The 17,612-nt window shown below is 56.4% G+C and overlaps 1 protein-coding gene across 1 annotated transcript in view; it reads right to left on the reverse strand.

Annotated features, from left to right (window-relative positions):
* The window catches only part of JPH3 (junctophilin 3), a 46,677-nt gene extending 30,889 nt beyond the window's left edge, over positions 1-15,788 (reverse strand). Inside the window, exons 1-2 of the mRNA XM_054296277.1 lie at positions 15,009-15,788; positions 768-1,545 (exon numbers count right to left, since the gene is read on the reverse strand). Coding sequence (XP_054152252.1) covers positions 768-1,545; positions 15,009-15,390 — 1,160 coding nt within the window. The 5' untranslated portion in view covers positions 15,391-15,788. The remainder of the gene's footprint in view (positions 1-767; positions 1,546-15,008) is intronic.
* Between the last annotated feature and the right edge of the window lie 1,824 nt (positions 15,789-17,612).

Genomic DNA, 17,612 nt, shown 5'->3' on the forward strand with positions numbered 1-17,612 from the left:
GTGCTTGAGCTGGTCCTGCTTTGAGCTGGGACCTTATTTCAATTTAAATTAGACATGGCTCATTTTCCCTTCCCTCCTGCTGAGGGAGAGATCCCTCTCAGGGATTTTCAGCAGATCCCAGCTCTGGATCTCTGAGCAGTTCCACAAGGGCTGCCCAGGGAGAAGGGGCATTGTAGGGCACCCAGATCTGCTCTTTTCCAGCAGAGCCTCCCCACAGCTGAAGCCACATATTTGACTGATTTTCCACTCAAAAAAATCCCTTTTGGGAATGGAAATAGCTGGGAATCCTCCCAGCACAGGCCAGCCCTGGGATGGTTCCTCTTGGCTGTGAGTCAGGCAGAGGAATTTGGCAAACTCAGGAGCTCTTCTGCTTATCCAAGAGGAGAGGGAAAAATGGGATAAATAACCCAGCACCCCCTAAGTGACAGTGCTCAGCCTGTGACAGCCACCAAGGTGCCACCACCCCCTGCTCAGGCTGCCCTGCGTGGCCTCCCTGCCTCACCTGGGGAGGTTGTGCATCCCAAGCCCCCTGGGAATTACCAGAGGGACAACTGGGCTTGGATCCACTCTGCTTTGAAGAGCACCCCAAGTCCTGGGCAACCCCAAAGCTGCTGTGAGATCCACAGAACACCAACCTGCAGATTCCCACCACGAGCAAAAACTCTACAAAAAACTCTACTACAAGAAAACTTCTCACCCCATTTACCCCAAGCCCCCAGGGCGGGATCCCATCTCAGACACACCGGGATGGGCAGGAACCCCCTCACCTGGACGCCGCGATCTCCGCTTTCTGCTTGGCGATGGTGGCCGCCCTCTCGGCCGCCTCCACGGCCCGATCCACCTTCTCCCGGATCTTGCTGGCGCGCAGCGGGATCAGGTTCTTCCTCTTGCCGCTGACCAGGATGTTCTGCTTGTACTTGCCCTCCTCCTTGGTGCCGTCGGGGAAGGTCATGCAGCCGTAGCCGTGGCGCTTGTTGTTGGCCCACTCGCCCTCGTACTTGAGCCCGTCCGAGCGCTGGCTCACGCCCGAGCCCGAGCGCTTGTCGTTCTTCCACTCGCCCACGTAGATCTCGGTGGTGGTGGCGTCGATGTCGTCCTCGATGACCGAGAGCTCGGCCTCGCCCTCGCCCAGGCTGATGGTGGAGTTGATGTCGCTGGCGGTGGAGCTGACCGTGCTCATGCCGGCCTCGCTGCGGAACGAGCTCTGCTTGCTCCGCTGGCTGGCCAAGGAGCTCTTGGACTCGGACTTGCGGAGCTTGAGCCCGCTCAGCAGCGAGCGCCGGAAGATTCCCTTCTTCTTGCTCTTGAGGATCTCGGCGTCGCTGTGGGCCATGAGGACGAAGCCGCCGCGGGACACGGCGGGGCTGCCGGCCACGGCGGGCGAGGCGTCGGGGTGCAGCGCCGTGCCGTTGGTGTGCTCGCTGCGCAGGGAGTTGATGGACGTCCTCAGGGGTGACCTGATGACCGCAGCCATGCCGTAGGGAACGCTCTGCCGCACGCCGTAACCCTGGCGCATGCCCCCGACCCACTGGCCCTGGTATGTCCCTGCGGAGGGGAGACAAAAGGAAAAGGAAGGGGGGAGGTCATGGCATCAAACTCCTCTGGGAGATCTTTGAAGCTTTGGGATGCCAGTCCCAGCTCTAGGATGGGGATTGCAATGTCAGGTTGTGGAGGGAAAATTGATTGGATTCACAGAATTCACACAATGACCAGGTTGGAAGGGACCTCAAAGATCATCGAGTCCAACCCAGCCCCGACACCTCAACTAAAGCCTGGCACCCAGAGCCACATCCAGGCTTGGTTAAACACACTCAGAGATGATGACTCCACCACCTCCCCGTGCCACATCCAGGCTTTGTTAAACACACCTAGGGATGGTGACTCCACCACCTCCCTGAGCAGAACATTGCAGATTGCAGGCTTGCACTCCAGCTGCAGCATGGGGGTGTTAGAAACCATCCAGGAACTGCCCCTTGGATCAATCCCTAATGTGAAAGGGAAGGGAGCAGGGCTGTGGAAAGGGGGAATGGTTATCCAGGAGCACACTCTGATCCCGTCCATGCTACTGGCATCTCACAGTGGATGGAAAATGTATAACAATACATTTATTTATACACACAGAGCCTTCATCCGGTGCGCTGGGGAAGGCAGCAGCTCCATGGAAATAAAGGCCTCACGGGGGGAGATCCATTTGGATATCCCCCTTGGAATTGTGCCCCTGTTGGATCTCCTGCGTTTGCATGGGCACTTCCTGGAGTTTCTTAACTGGTTGTTGGTGGCACCAAACACACACAGGGCTCCACCACCGCACTGGGAATGGGGGGACAAGGAGCCCACCTACCCTGGGGGGCACAGCTGGACCTCAGCACCCTCCCTGTGCTGGGGTGGGTGGTAATCTGCTCAGGGTTCCTAATCCCATCCCCTCCTGGAGGTTGGCACAGTTCCAGGCTTTATCCCAGCCCATTGAACTGCAGGGCTTGTTTTTATTCTTAGGTCAGCTTAATCTTCTCCAGAGCAGCTCGAGATGCAGTGATGCACTGTGAGCCCTGCTGGGGCAGGCTGAGGAGCCCGAGGGTGGCTCTAAGCTGGGCCCTGGAGCTGCTGGAATGCTGTGATTCCCTGAGGAGGGCTCTGAGCTGGGCCCTGGAGCTGCTGGAATGCTGTGATTCCCTGAGGGTGGCTCTGAGCTGGGCCCTGGAGATGCTGGAATGCTGTGATTCCCTGAGGGTGGCTCTGAGCTGGGCCCTGGAGATGCTGGAATGCTGTGATTCCCTGAGGGTGGCTCTGAGCTGGGCCCTGGAGCTGCTGGAATGCTGTGATTCCCTGAGGGTGGCTCTGAGCTGGGCCCTGGAGCTGCTGGAATGCTGTGATTCCCTGAGGGTGGCTCTGAGCTGGGCCCTGGAGCTGCTGGAATGCTGTGATTCCCTGAGCAGGGCTCTGAGCTGGGCTCTGGAGATGCTGGAATGCTGTGATTCCCTGAGGGTGGCTCTGAGCTGCTGGAATGCTGTGATTCCTGCACATTCCTGGATGTGCAGAGCTGGGATGGGCACAGACAGCAGCACCTCACAGCAGTGGGGCCTCCCTTTGTGCCAGCCCAGGGAGCCCTAAACAGACCTGCTGAAATAGTGAACCCTGCGTGAATGGGGCCAGTCCTACCCCAGCACTCCCTGAGGAATTTCCCTGCCCAGTCCTGGGGCTCAGCAGTGCAGAAGGGATCTGGGCTGGAGCAGCTCATGCTGAGCACAGGAGCTGCTTCCCCAGAGTGTGAAACCAGCACCTGACCACATTCTGGGGTGTATTTTGGGGTGTATTTTGGGGTTCTTCAACTGTCTTTTAGCTGCCAGTGCTTTGAACAAATCCCCCAGGATTTGGGCATTCTTCCCTGTGCTCCAATGGCATTGCATTATTGGGGTGACAGCTTTGTGCACTCCAAAAAACCCCCAGGCCCAAGGTGGGGGCCCCACAGAGCCTGCCCTGGAGAGGGGACGTGGGGAGGCAGGGGCAGGCAGGATTTACTGAGGGTTTATAGGATTAGCACTGGGATTAGGGCAGGCACTGGCAGGGCAGGGAGAGGAGGTGGTGACAGGGAGAAGGATGTGGGACAGCCTGTGAGATGCAGCTCAGGGGACACAGCAGACGTGTCCTGTGTGGGGTTTGAGCAGTGAGCCTGCCTTGTCCCCTGAGGTGTCCCCAAGAATGGGGAACAACCAGTGCCATGCATCAGCTCTCCCCAGGCCTGGGATGGTGCCTGTGGCAGAGCCTGCCAAGGTGTCCCTGCATTCCCTGGAGACCTGGCAGCACCTCTCCTCCCTTTCTGCCTCCATCCCAGAGTATCTCAGCAGGACAATGGAAATATTTCCCCCCAGAGCCCCAAATTCCCCTGCCAAGGAGCCCCCAGGATGTCCTCACACCGTGCTCCTGCTTCCCTGGGGATGGATTCAGGGGGTTTCAGGGCAGTGTGGGCATGGGCACAGGGAGAACAGTTCCTGCATGACATCCACCAGATCTCACTCTGCCCAAATCCTGATCTCCCTTTCTCTTGGTGAATCCCTTCACTCCAGCCCTGACAGGTCCCTCAGCCTCCTCATCTCCTGGCAAATGTGCAGCTGCAAACCCTCCCTGGATTCAACTGCAGCAGCTGGAGGATCACAGCCCTGTGCTGAGACCTGAGGGACTGGCAGGGAGCAGAACAAAGCTCTGGGGGCTGGAGCACTTGTGGAAAATTGGTCACAGCAGGTCCCAGTGCAGCTGTGCCTGTCCCCAGCCAGGCTGAGGTGCTCAGGGTGCTGCCATCCCATCCCATCCCATCCCATCCCATCCCATCCCATCCCATCCCATCCCAGCCTGGCTCCCAGCCTGCTCCTGGAATGGCACAGCTGCCAGGAGCAGTCTTGGCATCTCCTTGGCAAGGTGGATTTTCCAGCCACTCCATCCTGCTTGTCCTGTCCCAGCACCGTGGAGCAACTCCCCATCCCCAGCTCTGTTTTTGGGGGTGTCATTCCTTCCCCACCATGGATTATCCCCAGGGATTGCCTCAGAGGCCACGCTCGTGTCCCCAACACCCACCAAGACATCTGGGCAGCTTCATGGCCACCAGCAGATCAAAGATTCCTGCAGGGATCTGAGCCCTTCCTCAGCCAGCAGAGCTCCTTCCTTCCCTGGCTCATGGTGTTTCAAACCCTGGATCTCCAGGATGTGGCCATGGATCATGGGAGGCTCTGGAGCCACCTGATCTGCACTGCTGAGACGCCTCCTCCCCAGGCCCTGCTCAGCTCAACCTCTGCCCCACCACCTGCAGATATCTGCACAAGGCTTGGTCTCACAAGGAGCCCAGAGCCTCCTTGTCCCTGCAGAGGAATCAGGATTTCACAATATCCCCCCATTCCCCGGCTGCAGCTGCTCCAAGCTGGGGAATGGAAAGGGAAGGTGCAGCAGGAATCTGGCATGGTGGGGCTGGGAGGGGTGGAATGAGAATTTCTGACAGAACAGAATCTTCTGCTGAGGTGCTGAAAGGAGAATTCCAAGGATTTTGGTTGTGAGCACCTCAAGGGTCGGGATGGGATGGGATGGGATGGGATGGGATGGGATGGGATGGGATGGGAGGCAGGGAGCGATCCAAGGCAATCCTGGCCACAAACCCACTGTCCTGGCCAGAGAAAAGCCAAAGCCACCCTGATGGAGGAGAATCCTGGGGAGGAAAAGGTCCCAACGACTTCCCTCAGCCATGCAGGGCACTCCTGTGGATGCCTCCAAGATGGCACAAATATCCATCCCACCTCTGGGTGGTTCTTTTGCACAGGGCAAAAAGGACAAAAAGAGAGAAGAAAATCTTGGACATGGAAAGTCAAGATAAAGGTGAGGAAGTGGCCACGTCCATGCCAAGCAGAGCTAAGGAGAGGGCACAACATGAGGCTAGGAGAAAACAACTGGAGTATCCCAAAAGATGGATTGGAGAGAAAAATCCTATTTCAGAAAAAACTGCTGAAGTGTAAGAAAGGGAACAGGCTCATGGGAAAGACATCCCCAAGGGGAGGATGTGGGGCTGCTCAGGTACATGGGGTTTCCTCAGGCTTGAGGTAAGATCATGCACTTGGACATAAACCTGCTCCATGATGTTGGGAGGAGATAAAAGTAATGATTTTTTGGGTTGGAATGACTGCATTTTCTTTCCCCCTCTGCCCATACCCAAGATTTGGCACTTTGTAGTCACTGAACCCTCTGGCCCCACTCCAGGAACACCATTAAGGAGAAGCTTCACAGCTGCTCCCAGGCTTTTCCCAAACCCACAGGGCTGGTTCTGTGTCCTGCAGAATGAACCCTTTGGCAAACACAGGGATAAAGCTCACGGGAGGTTTGCACATCTCCTCATCTGGAGACACCCAGGCAGGAATTTGGGATGTTGTGAAGGATTTTGAGGGCAGCAGACACACTTGTGTCATTATCACACAGAATAAGACAATTTCTTAATAACACAAATAATTCTCACAAATAGTTCTTCTCAAATAACACAAATAAGACAAATCACCCAGAATAAGACAAATTCGGAAAAAATTTGGACAAGTTTGGAAAGAATTCCTTCTCCATCCCTAACTCTGAGTTGAAACCCAAGCATGCAGGGTCAATATTCCCAGGTTAGATAAAATAATCAGGAAAAGGGATGCACCTTCCCAGCTTTGCCTGGAAAAAGGGAGCAGGAGGCTGCAAAGGACAGGAGCTCTGTCCCATCCTTGAGGCCCAGCCAGTTCCTCCTGGAGCAGTGGCTGTGCTGGGCACCCCAAAATCCCCAGCTCCCCAAAATCCCCAGCTCCCCAAAATCCCAGGGATTTAGGGGACGTGGTCCAAAGTGCCCCTCCACTTTTCCAAGCCAAAGCAATTAGGTTTTACAAATTGCTGATTTATCTCACAGAGGATCCTTCCTGGCGTGCTCAGCCCCCCTCTTATCTCTGGCCTCTGCAGCATATTAATTAAAGATGTCCGATGGCAATAATTAGGCTGGGCTCTTGAATTCCAACCAGAGGAGGGAGTTTTACAGATATCCCCTTCCAGCTGCTCAGTATCACAGAGCCCAGGAGGATTCACACACAAATCATCCCAGGAACACCCATCCCAAAGGGAAGAAGGAGAAAAGGGAGGGCTGGAGGGTGCTCACCCAGCCTCAGCTCTCATGCTGTGACAATGGGGACATCCCTGCTGGCCATCCCGGGGAATTGATGGGGAAAATGTGCCCCCAAATGTTCTGCCTGACTCTGTGGGGACTCCTGAGCACAGGAGCAGAGAATTCCAGAGTGGTTTGTGTGGGAAGGGATCTTAAAATTCCTGTTGTTCGCACTCCCTGCCATGGCAGGGACACCTTCCACTGTCCCAGATTGTTCCAAACCCTGTCCAGCCTGGCCTTGGGCACTGCCAGGGATCCAGGGGCAGCCACAGCTGCTCTGGGCACCTGTGCCAGGGTCTCCCCACAATTCCTAATTCCCAATATCCCATCCATCCCTGCCCTCTGGCAGTGGGAGCCATTCCCTGTGTTCTGTCCCTCCATCCCTTGTCCCCAGTCCCTCTCCAGTTCTCCTGGAGTCCCTTGAGGGGCTCTGAGCTCTCCCTGGAGCTTCTCCTCTCCAGGTGAGCACCCCCAGGTGTCCCAGCCTGGCTCCAGCCCTGGAATTGCTCCAGCAGCTCCACATCCTTCTCACACTGGGAAGCCCCAGAGCTGGAAAAGCACCTCAGGTGGGGTTTCAGAGGGGGAGATCCCCTCCCTCAACCCCCTGGTCACTGCATGGACATGGGGACACATTTCCTGCCAGGATCCCATCCTATGGGCTGTCCACTGTGCCCAGCTGTGTGACTGCCCTGCCCTGCCCTGTGCCCAGCTGCTGCCCTCACCCCCAAACCTGCCCCAACCCCCCCACGGGCATGGCAGGGATGGCTGGAGGTGCCACCCGCACTGCCCACCTGGGGATGCGGGGATCAGTGACCCTGCCTGTGCCCAGCACCACAGGGACTGGGAATCCACAGCAAAGATCCCCTCCAGCCCTGCCAAGGCTTTCCACGCTGAAAACACAGTCAGATGCTTCTGCTGTGGCTGCTAATTTGCCAAAAATATGCTCTGGTAACTGCTTACACAGGGGGAAGGAATAAAGTATGGATTTTTGAGTATGCAAATGGAATCTGCAGGCAGGAGCACGTGATGGGTGTTAGTCATAGTGCTAATGCTGGGTGCATCCAGACAGGGTGGGCAGAGCCAGGCCTGGGCAGCCAGGCAGGCCAAGGAGGAGAGGATGAGGAGGATGAGGGCTGCCAGAATGAAATCTGATGTAAATAAATAGGAAAAAATTACAGCTCGTGTCAGCGTGGTCAGCTTGTACATCTAAGGGCAGGGAGCCTCCATCTAAAGGAATCAAGCAGTGGAGCTGCTGGGTTTGGGTGAGGTTTGGAGGAAGGAGATGGGTCTGGAAGGGGTAGGGATGGAGCAGGGATGGGTTTGGAACAGCCAGAAGCTCTGCAGGAGCTGGGGGCTGCAGGAGGAGATGGATTTCCACAGCCTCACGCCTCCTCCTCCTCCTCCTGCTCCTCCTCCTTCTCCTCCTCCTCCTCCTCCTCCTCTGGATGCAAATAACAACACAAGTGTTTCTGGCTGAAATCCCATGGAACGGGGATTGCTGAGCCCTTCTCCTTGGGGGAAATCACTGGGAAATCACAGGGGGCAAGAATGATCCTCAGGGGGGTATGAGCCCCATCCCAAACGTGGGGACACCTTCATGTCCTCATTGCCTGTCCCAAGGATGCTCTGCAAGCAGCAGGTGAAGGCTCCTCCCTCACTGGAAACATTAAAAAAAAGTATCTTGTGTGGAAATGAATGTTTTCCAAGATGTTTCAAGGGGAAAATCTCTGTTCCTCTGTTCCTCAGGAAGAACCAAGCCTGTCCTGAGCATCCCCTCCCTCTTCTCACTGCTGCTGCACCTCCTGCTTCCCCAAACCTGTTGGGAAGTGCCTTTTCCAGCCAGAATTGAAGGAAAGGCTTCAAAAACCCACAATAAACACAATCAAATCTTGGCTTCACTGATTCTGATGGGGCTCATGGTGCCTCTCAGGCCAGTTGTGCTTCCTCTTAAAAGCTTCAGGTCCTGCAGTCAGGGGAAATACAACTTTTAAAAGGAAATAAACAAAGAAAGGTATTTCATATTGTCTGGCCTGGGAGTGGGATTGTCAAGAGGGAAAGTCAAGGAGGCATCATCCCCATCATCCCCTGGTGAAATGGGGCCAGGGTTTTCCCAGGGCAGCTGAATCCCTGCAGATTCAGCTGGGCTCCAAAGCAGGATGAGGTTTCATCCCCAGGGATGCAAACCACTTCAGGATATTGCTCAGCACCTTCATTAAGGCCAATGTGCCTCTCTCAGAAGGCAGAGTGGAATCAGGCTAATGCTCATTCCCTTCATCCCCCCTGCTCTAATCCTGCCCCAAACTCTGGGGTGTCTCCTGTTCCCAGCAGAGATCCAGGAGCAGGGGCTGATCCCAGCCTGGGGGCACTGCTGGGTTTGGGGCTGCATCCCCTGAGGGGTGGGAGATGCTCAGAGGGGTGGATGAGGCTGAGCCCCCCCTGGATCAGGGCTGGAGGCTGCTCCAGGAGGGAAGAGGCAAGAGCAGGTTCATTTATTCCCTGTGAAATAAATCATGGAATCACCGAGAGGTTTGGGGTGGAAGGGAGCTTAAATCTCATCCCATCCCACCCCTGCCATGAGCAGGGACACCTTCCACTGTCCCAGATTGCTCCAAACCCCTCCAGCCTGGCCCTGGACACTTCCAGACCATTATTCCTGCCAGGGAAACACCCTGCAGGCCCCAGGTGATGCCCTGAGCAGGAAATAATACCTTTGTGGTGCTCATGTTCTTGTGGAAATCAGCAAAATGAGGGGCCTCGCTCTGGCTGTTCACTCATTCATGAAAATTCATGATGCTCTGCTGTGTGCTGGGAGTGAGTGCAATCTCTTCAGGGAATAATGTTGGGGAAGCAGTGGCTGCTCTCAGGGAATGCTCATGCATCCAATGCAATTTTTAGGGATTTTTGATGCATAGGCCAGAATCTGTCTTTGAAAAGCCAATATCAAGTCCCAAAATATAAACATTTGCCTTTCAAGTTTTGTGTCCTGCAAGCTCCTGATTTTTTTTTTTTTTGTTAAAAATACTTTAATTATTAGTTAAACAGATGAATCCAGGGGCAGATAACCATCCAGACTCTCCTATAACTCCTGCAAATTCCTGCAAAAAAATCTTTTCTTGCTCAGGAGTTCAATCAATGCCAAAACCAGACCCAAAGAGACAAAAAAATCTCCCAAGGCAGATGCCAAACCCCAGAATTCACCCCTTAGAGACCATCCCCAAGCTCAGCCTGCCCAGCTCCTCCATCTCCAAGCCATGCCTGCTTTAATACAGCTCATTCATCTACGTCAGCGTTACCTGACTCAAAGCATTCAAAATTCATCAGGTTCATTTTAAAATCGAGGCATTTTTAAACAGAAGGCATTTTTAGCTCTTGTCTGCTGCTTCCCCAGCCTGGAAGAATGACTTTTCTGCAATAGCCTGGGTGGAAACCTTGCTTCCAAACCGAAGCTGAAAATCTTGCAAAATCACATGATTCCACAAGCTGGAGCTTCTAAAGGGGAAAAAAAAAGCGTTCAGCTCCAGGAGCAGATGTCACCCAACCACGAGGAGCCCCATGGGATATCAAATCACATGCAAATACCCTGAGATTTGCATTCAAAGCCATGAGAACCCACCCCAGTGCAATGGCACGAGCGCTGTGCTTCAGGGCTGGAGGCAGTGGGCAGGGAGAGGGGTTTGGTGGGCTCCCCAAGGCTGGGATCCTGCACAGCTCCCTGGAGAATCCCAGCCTGGATAAAGGACTCGGGAAGATGGAGTGAGGGTCTGAGGCCTGTCTGGCAATTTCTGCCTCATGTTCTTTTCTCCGAGGTCAAAATCCTTCTTCCTCTGTCCTGAGCTGTACCTGAAACTAAGCAGCATGTTCCAGTGAGAGAAGTAATTACCATGAGTTCATAGCATGTATTTTTAATGAGGCTGGCCAGAACCTTCATTTAGTATTTTGATTCATTTTTCTGCGCTCGGCAGCTCCCGACGTCTCCGCTTTTGCTCTCCTGGAACCACTGCAAGCAGCTCCCAGACCCAACCCAGACAGCGAGCAGCTCCATCACCAAAATCCTGACTTTTTAAATTGATGTTCGGGGTCTGGGGGGGCTGTTGGGAGCAGCTCTGGGTGCTGCAGGAGCGGGAGGATCGAGGATCAGGGCGCTCCTGGATTTGCTTGTTTCCGCCCACTGTTTGAAGTGCATCAACAATTCCTTCCCGGCAGCAAAACAAGGCAGAGCTGGTACTTTTAAGGTAATTCTGACATCCGTGCTATGAATAGATCCTGAGGGAAATTTGCCCTCTCTCCTGGGTTCCCTGTGCAGGAGCTCAGGGCAATGCAGGGCTGGGGAGAGGCCCCAGGCCGCTGGCACTGTGGGATCTGGGAATGGTTTGGGATGGAAGGGACATTAAAGGGGTCCCATTCCAACCCTCCTGGCTGGTGTTGGCTCATCCCAAAGCACAGCTCTGCTCAGGTGAGGGGATTGCAGCCCCTTCCCATGCAGGCAGGTCCCACCCAGCATTCCCGCTCCATCCCCCTGGAGCAGCAATTCATGCTGGCTTTTGGGAAATATTCCCTGCTTTTCCCCTCCCCAACCACTCCCCAGCCATTTGGTGGGTAGCTCCTGGTGCACCTGCTCAGAGAGGTGTCACCAGTGGCACTGCAGGGCTGGGAAAGTGGGACATGGAGCAGGACAGGCTGGCAGGGCCCCACCCCAGCAGCTCCCTGTGCTCCCCTCTCCCAACAACAGGAACATTTCCCAGCCCGGGCCAAGAAAACCCACTTGCCTACTCAGCCAGTGCTAACAATGCAAACACTAATTATATTTCCCTCACCTATCAAAGGATGATTCATTTTAGGTGAGTGGGCACGGAGATTACACAAGATGAACAGCACCGTGCGACCGCCCGGCCCTGTCGGGGCAGCTCTCCCGAGAAACAGGGATTTAGGGACATGCAGGATGGGGACAGGATGGCAACAGGGTGAGGCTAGTTCACAGCAGGCACCCCCAGCCTGTGCCATTCCCTCAGGGATGCAGTGAGTGCCCAGGATGGGGCTGGTCCCATCCCAGAGCCCTGTCTGGTTCAGGATCCCAGTTCAGCTGGGAAGAGGTGGGAGGAGGAGGAAACCAGCATTGCTAGGGATGGAAAGGGCAAAAACAGATCTGGAGGCTTCCTTCAGCCAACCCATCTCATCCACCCCTGCCAAAGCCACGATGGTTTCAGCAGCTCAGCCCAAACCCAAGGCAGAGAATTCCCATGGGAAGGCTGGAGCTACAACTCCAGCTGTCCCCGGGGTGCAATCACTGAGATCCCCACAGCATCCCAGGCAGAAGCAGCTGTGATGTCTCCTGATCTCCTGACCTCATCTGAAGAGGGTCTCCAGCCTTCTGCCCGGCTCCCCCAGCCCCACTGACAGCATCCCCAGCCCCACAGAGCTGCAGATCCAGGTGGACGCAACTCCTTTCCCTGGAGCAAGGGAGCAATTCCTGCTCCCACTCCGGAGCTGGGCTGAATCAGACAAGTGCTTCAACTGCAGCTCCCAATCCTTGGGAGCCTGCTTTATGTAACACCAGGTGCTCTGGAGGGGCCCAGGAGGCTTTTTGGCAGCAAGACGAGGCCGTACCAGCAGTGTGGGGATGTCTGAGTGCGCGAGGCCACGGGGACAGCAGGACGGCGCAGGGGCCGCGTGCCAGCCGTGCCAGGGCCGCGTGGGTTCCTGAGAGAGCAGCACGGATGGGCAGCAATCCCCGGGGCTGGGGGAGCAGGGTTTGCTCTGCCGGGGGTCAGGAGCGAGTGGGAAGGGCGTGGGGGGCTGCTGGGCGTGGGGGGCCGGGCGTGGGGCGCGCGGCGGGCGCGGCGTGGGAGGTGTGAGCTCGGCAAGCTGCGCGCGGGGGCAGCGCTGCCGCGGGGCTGGCGGGAGCCCCCGGGCCACCGAGTGCCACCCCCGACGCCCAGCACACCCAGGATCCAGCAGGGACACCAACAGCCCCCCCAGCACAGGCTGCCCTTCCCCCTGCAATGGGAAAACTGGAGCAAATCCCTGGATTCTGGGGCTCCCCGAGCATCGCTGCGCATTTAGGGCCCCAACCCCGAGCCAGGGATGGGGAGCTAAAAAAAAAATGATGTGCAAGGGATGAATATTTATCTGTGGGTGGCAAGTGACAGATGCTGGGGCGAGGATTCTTGGGTACTTCAGTTTGCTGGAGGTAATAACTGGAATAGATTAATGAGAAACATCCTTCCCTACCGTTGCCTCCCCGGTGCCACCGCTCCCGCACACAGCGGCCTCTGGGACCCAAACACACAAAGTTCAGAAAGGCCTGGTGTCCAAAAAGGCTGGAGATGCCCAGCTCTGGTGGTTTCCACCCAGAATGGAGCCCGGCAGCTGGGAAAGGGCTGTGGCCTCTGGGTGCTGGGAGCAGAGTTGGTGGAAGTGGCCTTGGAGGTGGCTGTGGCCCCGCTGAGGTGGGGGAAGCTGATGTGGAGGAGCATCCACAGTTACCAGCACCCTGCATTTCCCCAGCACGGCATCCCTTCCTCCTTGGAAGGCTTGCAGAGCCCCAGGGGGAGCATTTTGCCACAGACCCTGCCCTTTCCCAGCACTGCTCCTCTTCCCTCCTCCCGAAATCGCAAACACGCGACGACGACGTCGCTTTTGGGTCCCCGAGTGCCGGGAAGCCGGGCTGGCCTGACAAGATGGAAGGAAAAGCTGCTTCCTTCTGGTAGCTTCTCAGAAAACGCTGAAACTGCTGCTAAGCCACCCCAGGGTGGGGATGCTGCCCAGGTTTCCCTAAAAAACGCTGCTCTGCAGAGGATGGGGAGCGTGCCGGGGCGGGGGCACGTGCGTGGCCGGGGACAGGGCCAGCCCTGCAACACCCAGCCCTCAGAGACCTGTAGTTAGTCCAGACTTGTGTCTGTCCTCCCTCAAACCTCCCAGGCAGGGGCTGGGTGCCAGGAGGAGACAGCACCCACGTTGGGAGCAAGCAGAAACCCCCCCACAGCCCCTCCCGAGCGCCTCGGATGTGGGAGACGGCGACGATTCCCTGCCCAAGCTTTATTTTTGACTGAAGGACTGCTGGGATTTATCCATGGCTTCCAAACACACGTCCCAGCTCAGTCCCCAGCATCCTTCCAGGCAGCTGAAACAAAAGGTTGCAGCTCTCTTTTTCTCGGGGAGAAAACAACCGGCACCGAATTATCATTAAAAATCCCGAGGCGGTTCCGCCTCTGCCTGTGAGAGCACAGAAAAAAAGCAGCTGCAGGTGAGGTTCAACCTCCCCTCCCTGAGCAACCACAAAGCAGCAAACTGGGCTTTCCAGAGCAAGGTCTTGCAGCACCTTTCAGCAGGGCTGCGATGGAGCTCCCCGACGCTGCAATTTCCTCACCGGAGCCGTATGGAAAACCATAACATCCTAAAAATAACCCGAGAGCCTGCTTTAGGAGGCCTCCATTCCCGGGAAAAGCAGGGGCCAGCGGAGCCCAGGGCCCCCCAGCTGCTGGCAGGTAGGCCTGCCTCGGATTATGGTGGCAATTCCCATTGTGGAAGGAGCCCCAGCCCAGGAGCGAGGATGATACAGCCACTTCCAGCACGGCGCCAGCTGTTTCTCCCAGTTCAGCCCTAAAGCTTGTTAGCCCAGCAATTTTTTTGGGTTTGATCGCTCCAATTGGGTTTTCTTGTTTTTCCTCTAATCCCAGTTTCCCCTCAGCATCTCGTTAAGCCATGTTGACGGCAGAGAAGAGCTCTGGTGATCCCTCTGAGCCCTTACGCTAAGCATTAAGCCGTAAACTAGGAATGTAAGACTCTTGTCTGAATTAAAGTCTTTTCCCTGGCATCACTGAGCGTGGGGCTGCCTTTGGAGGGGCTGGAGGAGGAGCAGAGCCCCCCACCCCTGGCTGGGAGCTCTCCACCCCTGATCCCCCCACACACACACACTCGCCTCCATCCTGCCCCGCGTTGTTCCCATGCAAATCCTACAGGTTCCAGTGGTGCAGTCAGAAGTGCCAATCCCATGTGCAACTTGGGTTGTGTCCCCAAGGCCTGGCTCACCCCATGCTCCGACCCCTCTGGGCCAGAGTTGGGCATCCCCCCACCAGCACAGCCCCTTCCACATCCCAAAAAACTGCTTGAGGAGAGCAAGGAGGGAGGACCCAGCGCCCAGAGACCCCATGGAACATTTGGGGCTACCTGTGGCAAAGAGCTGGGCTGGTGCCACGCTGGGCTGGTTCCTTCTCCCCTGCAGGGTGGGAGCATCTCCTGATCCACGGCAGCAGGTTGCAAACTACCAGAGTCCAACCCCAACCCCTCTGGGAGCATCTCCCCACCACCCTCCACCCCTCTGCCCCAGCCAGGAAAGGATCAACGCATCACCTACCTCCATCCGAGTAGGTCTCTGTCCCGTAGCCATCCTGTAATCCATTGCTCCAGGTGCCTTCGTACTTGGCCCCGTTTCCAGTGCATTCCCGGACCCCGTACCGTCCCTTAAATCCATGGGTCCACTCTCCTTTGTACACCCACTTCCCTTTGCTCTCCATGCCAATGCCATGGCGCTTGCCCTGCGCCCAGGTGCCCTGGTAAGTGTTGCCACTGGGCCAAGTGTAGACCCCCAGCACCTCAAAGCCGTGACTCCAGGAGCCCGAATATTCACCTTGACCCTTCGGGCCCGTACAGATTCCATGGCCATGAGCCTTTCCGTCCTCCCAGCCTCCACAGTACGACCCTCCATCGTCAAAATTAAACCTTCCCCCACTGGACATGCATGTAATTCGGTTTGCAAATCTCCCGAAAGGTGAAAAAAAAAAAAAAAAAAAAAGGGGGAAAAAGAAAAGAATAGGAAGAAATGCAGGAAATAAAATGCGAACGATGACTTGGGGGAAAAAGAAATAAATAAAAATTAAAATAATTAAATCAAATCGAACTCAATTGAAATCATGCACCAGATCCAGGGAGCTGCTTAAGCCAGTTTCTTGTGATTATTCATTCTCTGGGAGTATGTTGAGGATCAGTTCTCTCTTCCCCTGCTGTGGAAACAGGATCATTAAAAAAAAAAAAAATAGCAGCAAGAACAGCAGCAGCTATTGGATTTTGGTGCAAACGACTCCACCTAAAAACCATCCAAGGCAGGGAACGGGGGTGGGGGAAAAGGAGAAAAAAAAAAAAAAGAAAAAAAAAAAAGAAAAAAAAAAAAAAAAAAAAAAAAAAAAAAGAGGCCAAATGCCAAGAGAAGGGAAAGAGGGTAAAAAAAAAAAAAAAAAAAAAAAGGGAAAAAGCGAGCGCTGGGCAGCCCCGGGGGGAGGATGCTCAGAGCCCCCGCGGAGCCCCCCGCCGCCGGCCGGGCTGGCTGGGGCGCAGGGCCGGGGGCAGCGGCGGGCGCGGCGGCATCGCGGGGCTCGGCACGGCAGCGGCAGCGGCAGCAGCAGCAGCAGCAATGCGGAGCCTCCTCCGCCGCCCTCCCGCACGGCTCCGGCCGCTCCCGCACCGCGCACCGCGCACCGCGCACGCCCCGCGCCCTCCCCCGCGCCGCAACGCTCAGTGCCGGGGGGCCGCGCCCGGCCCTGCCCGCATCCCGGCCCGACCGGGGGCCCGCGCCGCCGCCCCCGGCCCTCGCTCGGCGCTCCCGACGGGGATAAATCCCGCTCGGCAACGAGCGGGATCCTGGGCTCGCTGCTCTGCCTCGGCTTTCTCCCGGCGCCGGGCTCAGGGTGGATTTAAAGAGACAGGAACTGCGTCGCCTTCGCCTCGCAGCCCAGCAGGGCCGCAGCCCCCCGCAGCCTCCCGGGATGCTCCCGCAGTTTTATTGATCGCTCCGGCTCTCCCCGGCGGGGCGGAGAGGGGCCGGCATCCCCCGTGGGCAGGCGGCCGGGAGACACCGGGCATGGGCCGAGCGGCGCCGGGGTCCGGGCAGAGCCCGCTCGGAGGCGGCCCGGGCGCGCCGCAGCTGCAGCACGGGCCGGTTGTTGTTTATTGATGGAGAGGCCGCGCTGTGCTTCGCCCCGGGCTGGGGACAGCGCTCCGGGCTGGGTCCGGATCCGCCGGGCGCCGCTCCCCTCCCTCCAGCACCGCGCATCCCACCGGGATCCTCCCAGCCCACCGGGAGCCCCTCCGCGCTCCGCTCCCCGACATCGGGGATTTGCCTCCCTGGGTTTTTTCTCCCTGGGTTTTTTCTCCCTGGGTTTTTCTCCCTGGGTTTTTTCTCCCCGGGTTTTTTTCTCCCCGGGTTTTTTCCCTCTCCTGGAATCCTCGCGTTGTGCCCCCGGAGCAGGCGGGGTCCGGCTCCGCTGGTGCATCCCCCTGGATCGGAACGTGCTGAAATCTTTTTTGGCACCGGGATGCGTGTTGCGGGTCCGTGTGCCTGCAAATATCGATGTGTTTGTGTTAATACACCAGGGGATTCACGCACCACTGTTAAAGGGGGAGCTGTGCTGGAGAATGATTTCAAAGATGCTCACAAGTGCTTATAAAGCAAAACCCTGGGAGATGGAGGAAAAACTCAGCTCTTCCCCAAAATCTCGGATTTCATCACCAGCGTTGCTGGAGTGGGGGTTTTGAGCCGGACCCACCTTGGCCAGGACTCCAAGGAAAAAAACAAAACAAAACCAAACAAAACAAGCAGTGTAACTGCTGGTGATGGAAACCCGCGGGATTGGGGCTGTGCATCCCCTCTGAAAGGCTCCTGTGCTCGGTACCTGCCTCTCTGCCCACCCACCCGCAACTTTCAGCCTGTGGCTTCCCACTCAGTTGGGTTTTTTTTCCCTCTCTCGATGCATTTTCTTGTCCATCCATGGAAACACATCACCACCCTCCTCTGGAAGAAAACCTTCCTCTCTCTCTCTCTCTCTGGGAGCTGGAGGGAAGAGATGCAACTGGAGTGGGTGGAAATTTTCCCACTGAAGCATTTCTTTCCAGTAGAAAATGTCTTTGCAAACTACACCGAGTCCTGAATGCAAGAACTGTGCTCATTATACATTGGAGGGCTTTA

The sequence above is a fragment of the Melozone crissalis genome, unplaced genomic scaffold (assembly GCF_028551555.1).
Source record: "Melozone crissalis strain CALT ecotype California unplaced genomic scaffold, PUWL_Pcris_2 ptg000007l_1, whole genome shotgun sequence".
Classification (NCBI taxonomy): Eukaryota; Metazoa; Chordata; class Aves; order Passeriformes; family Passerellidae; genus Melozone; species Melozone crissalis.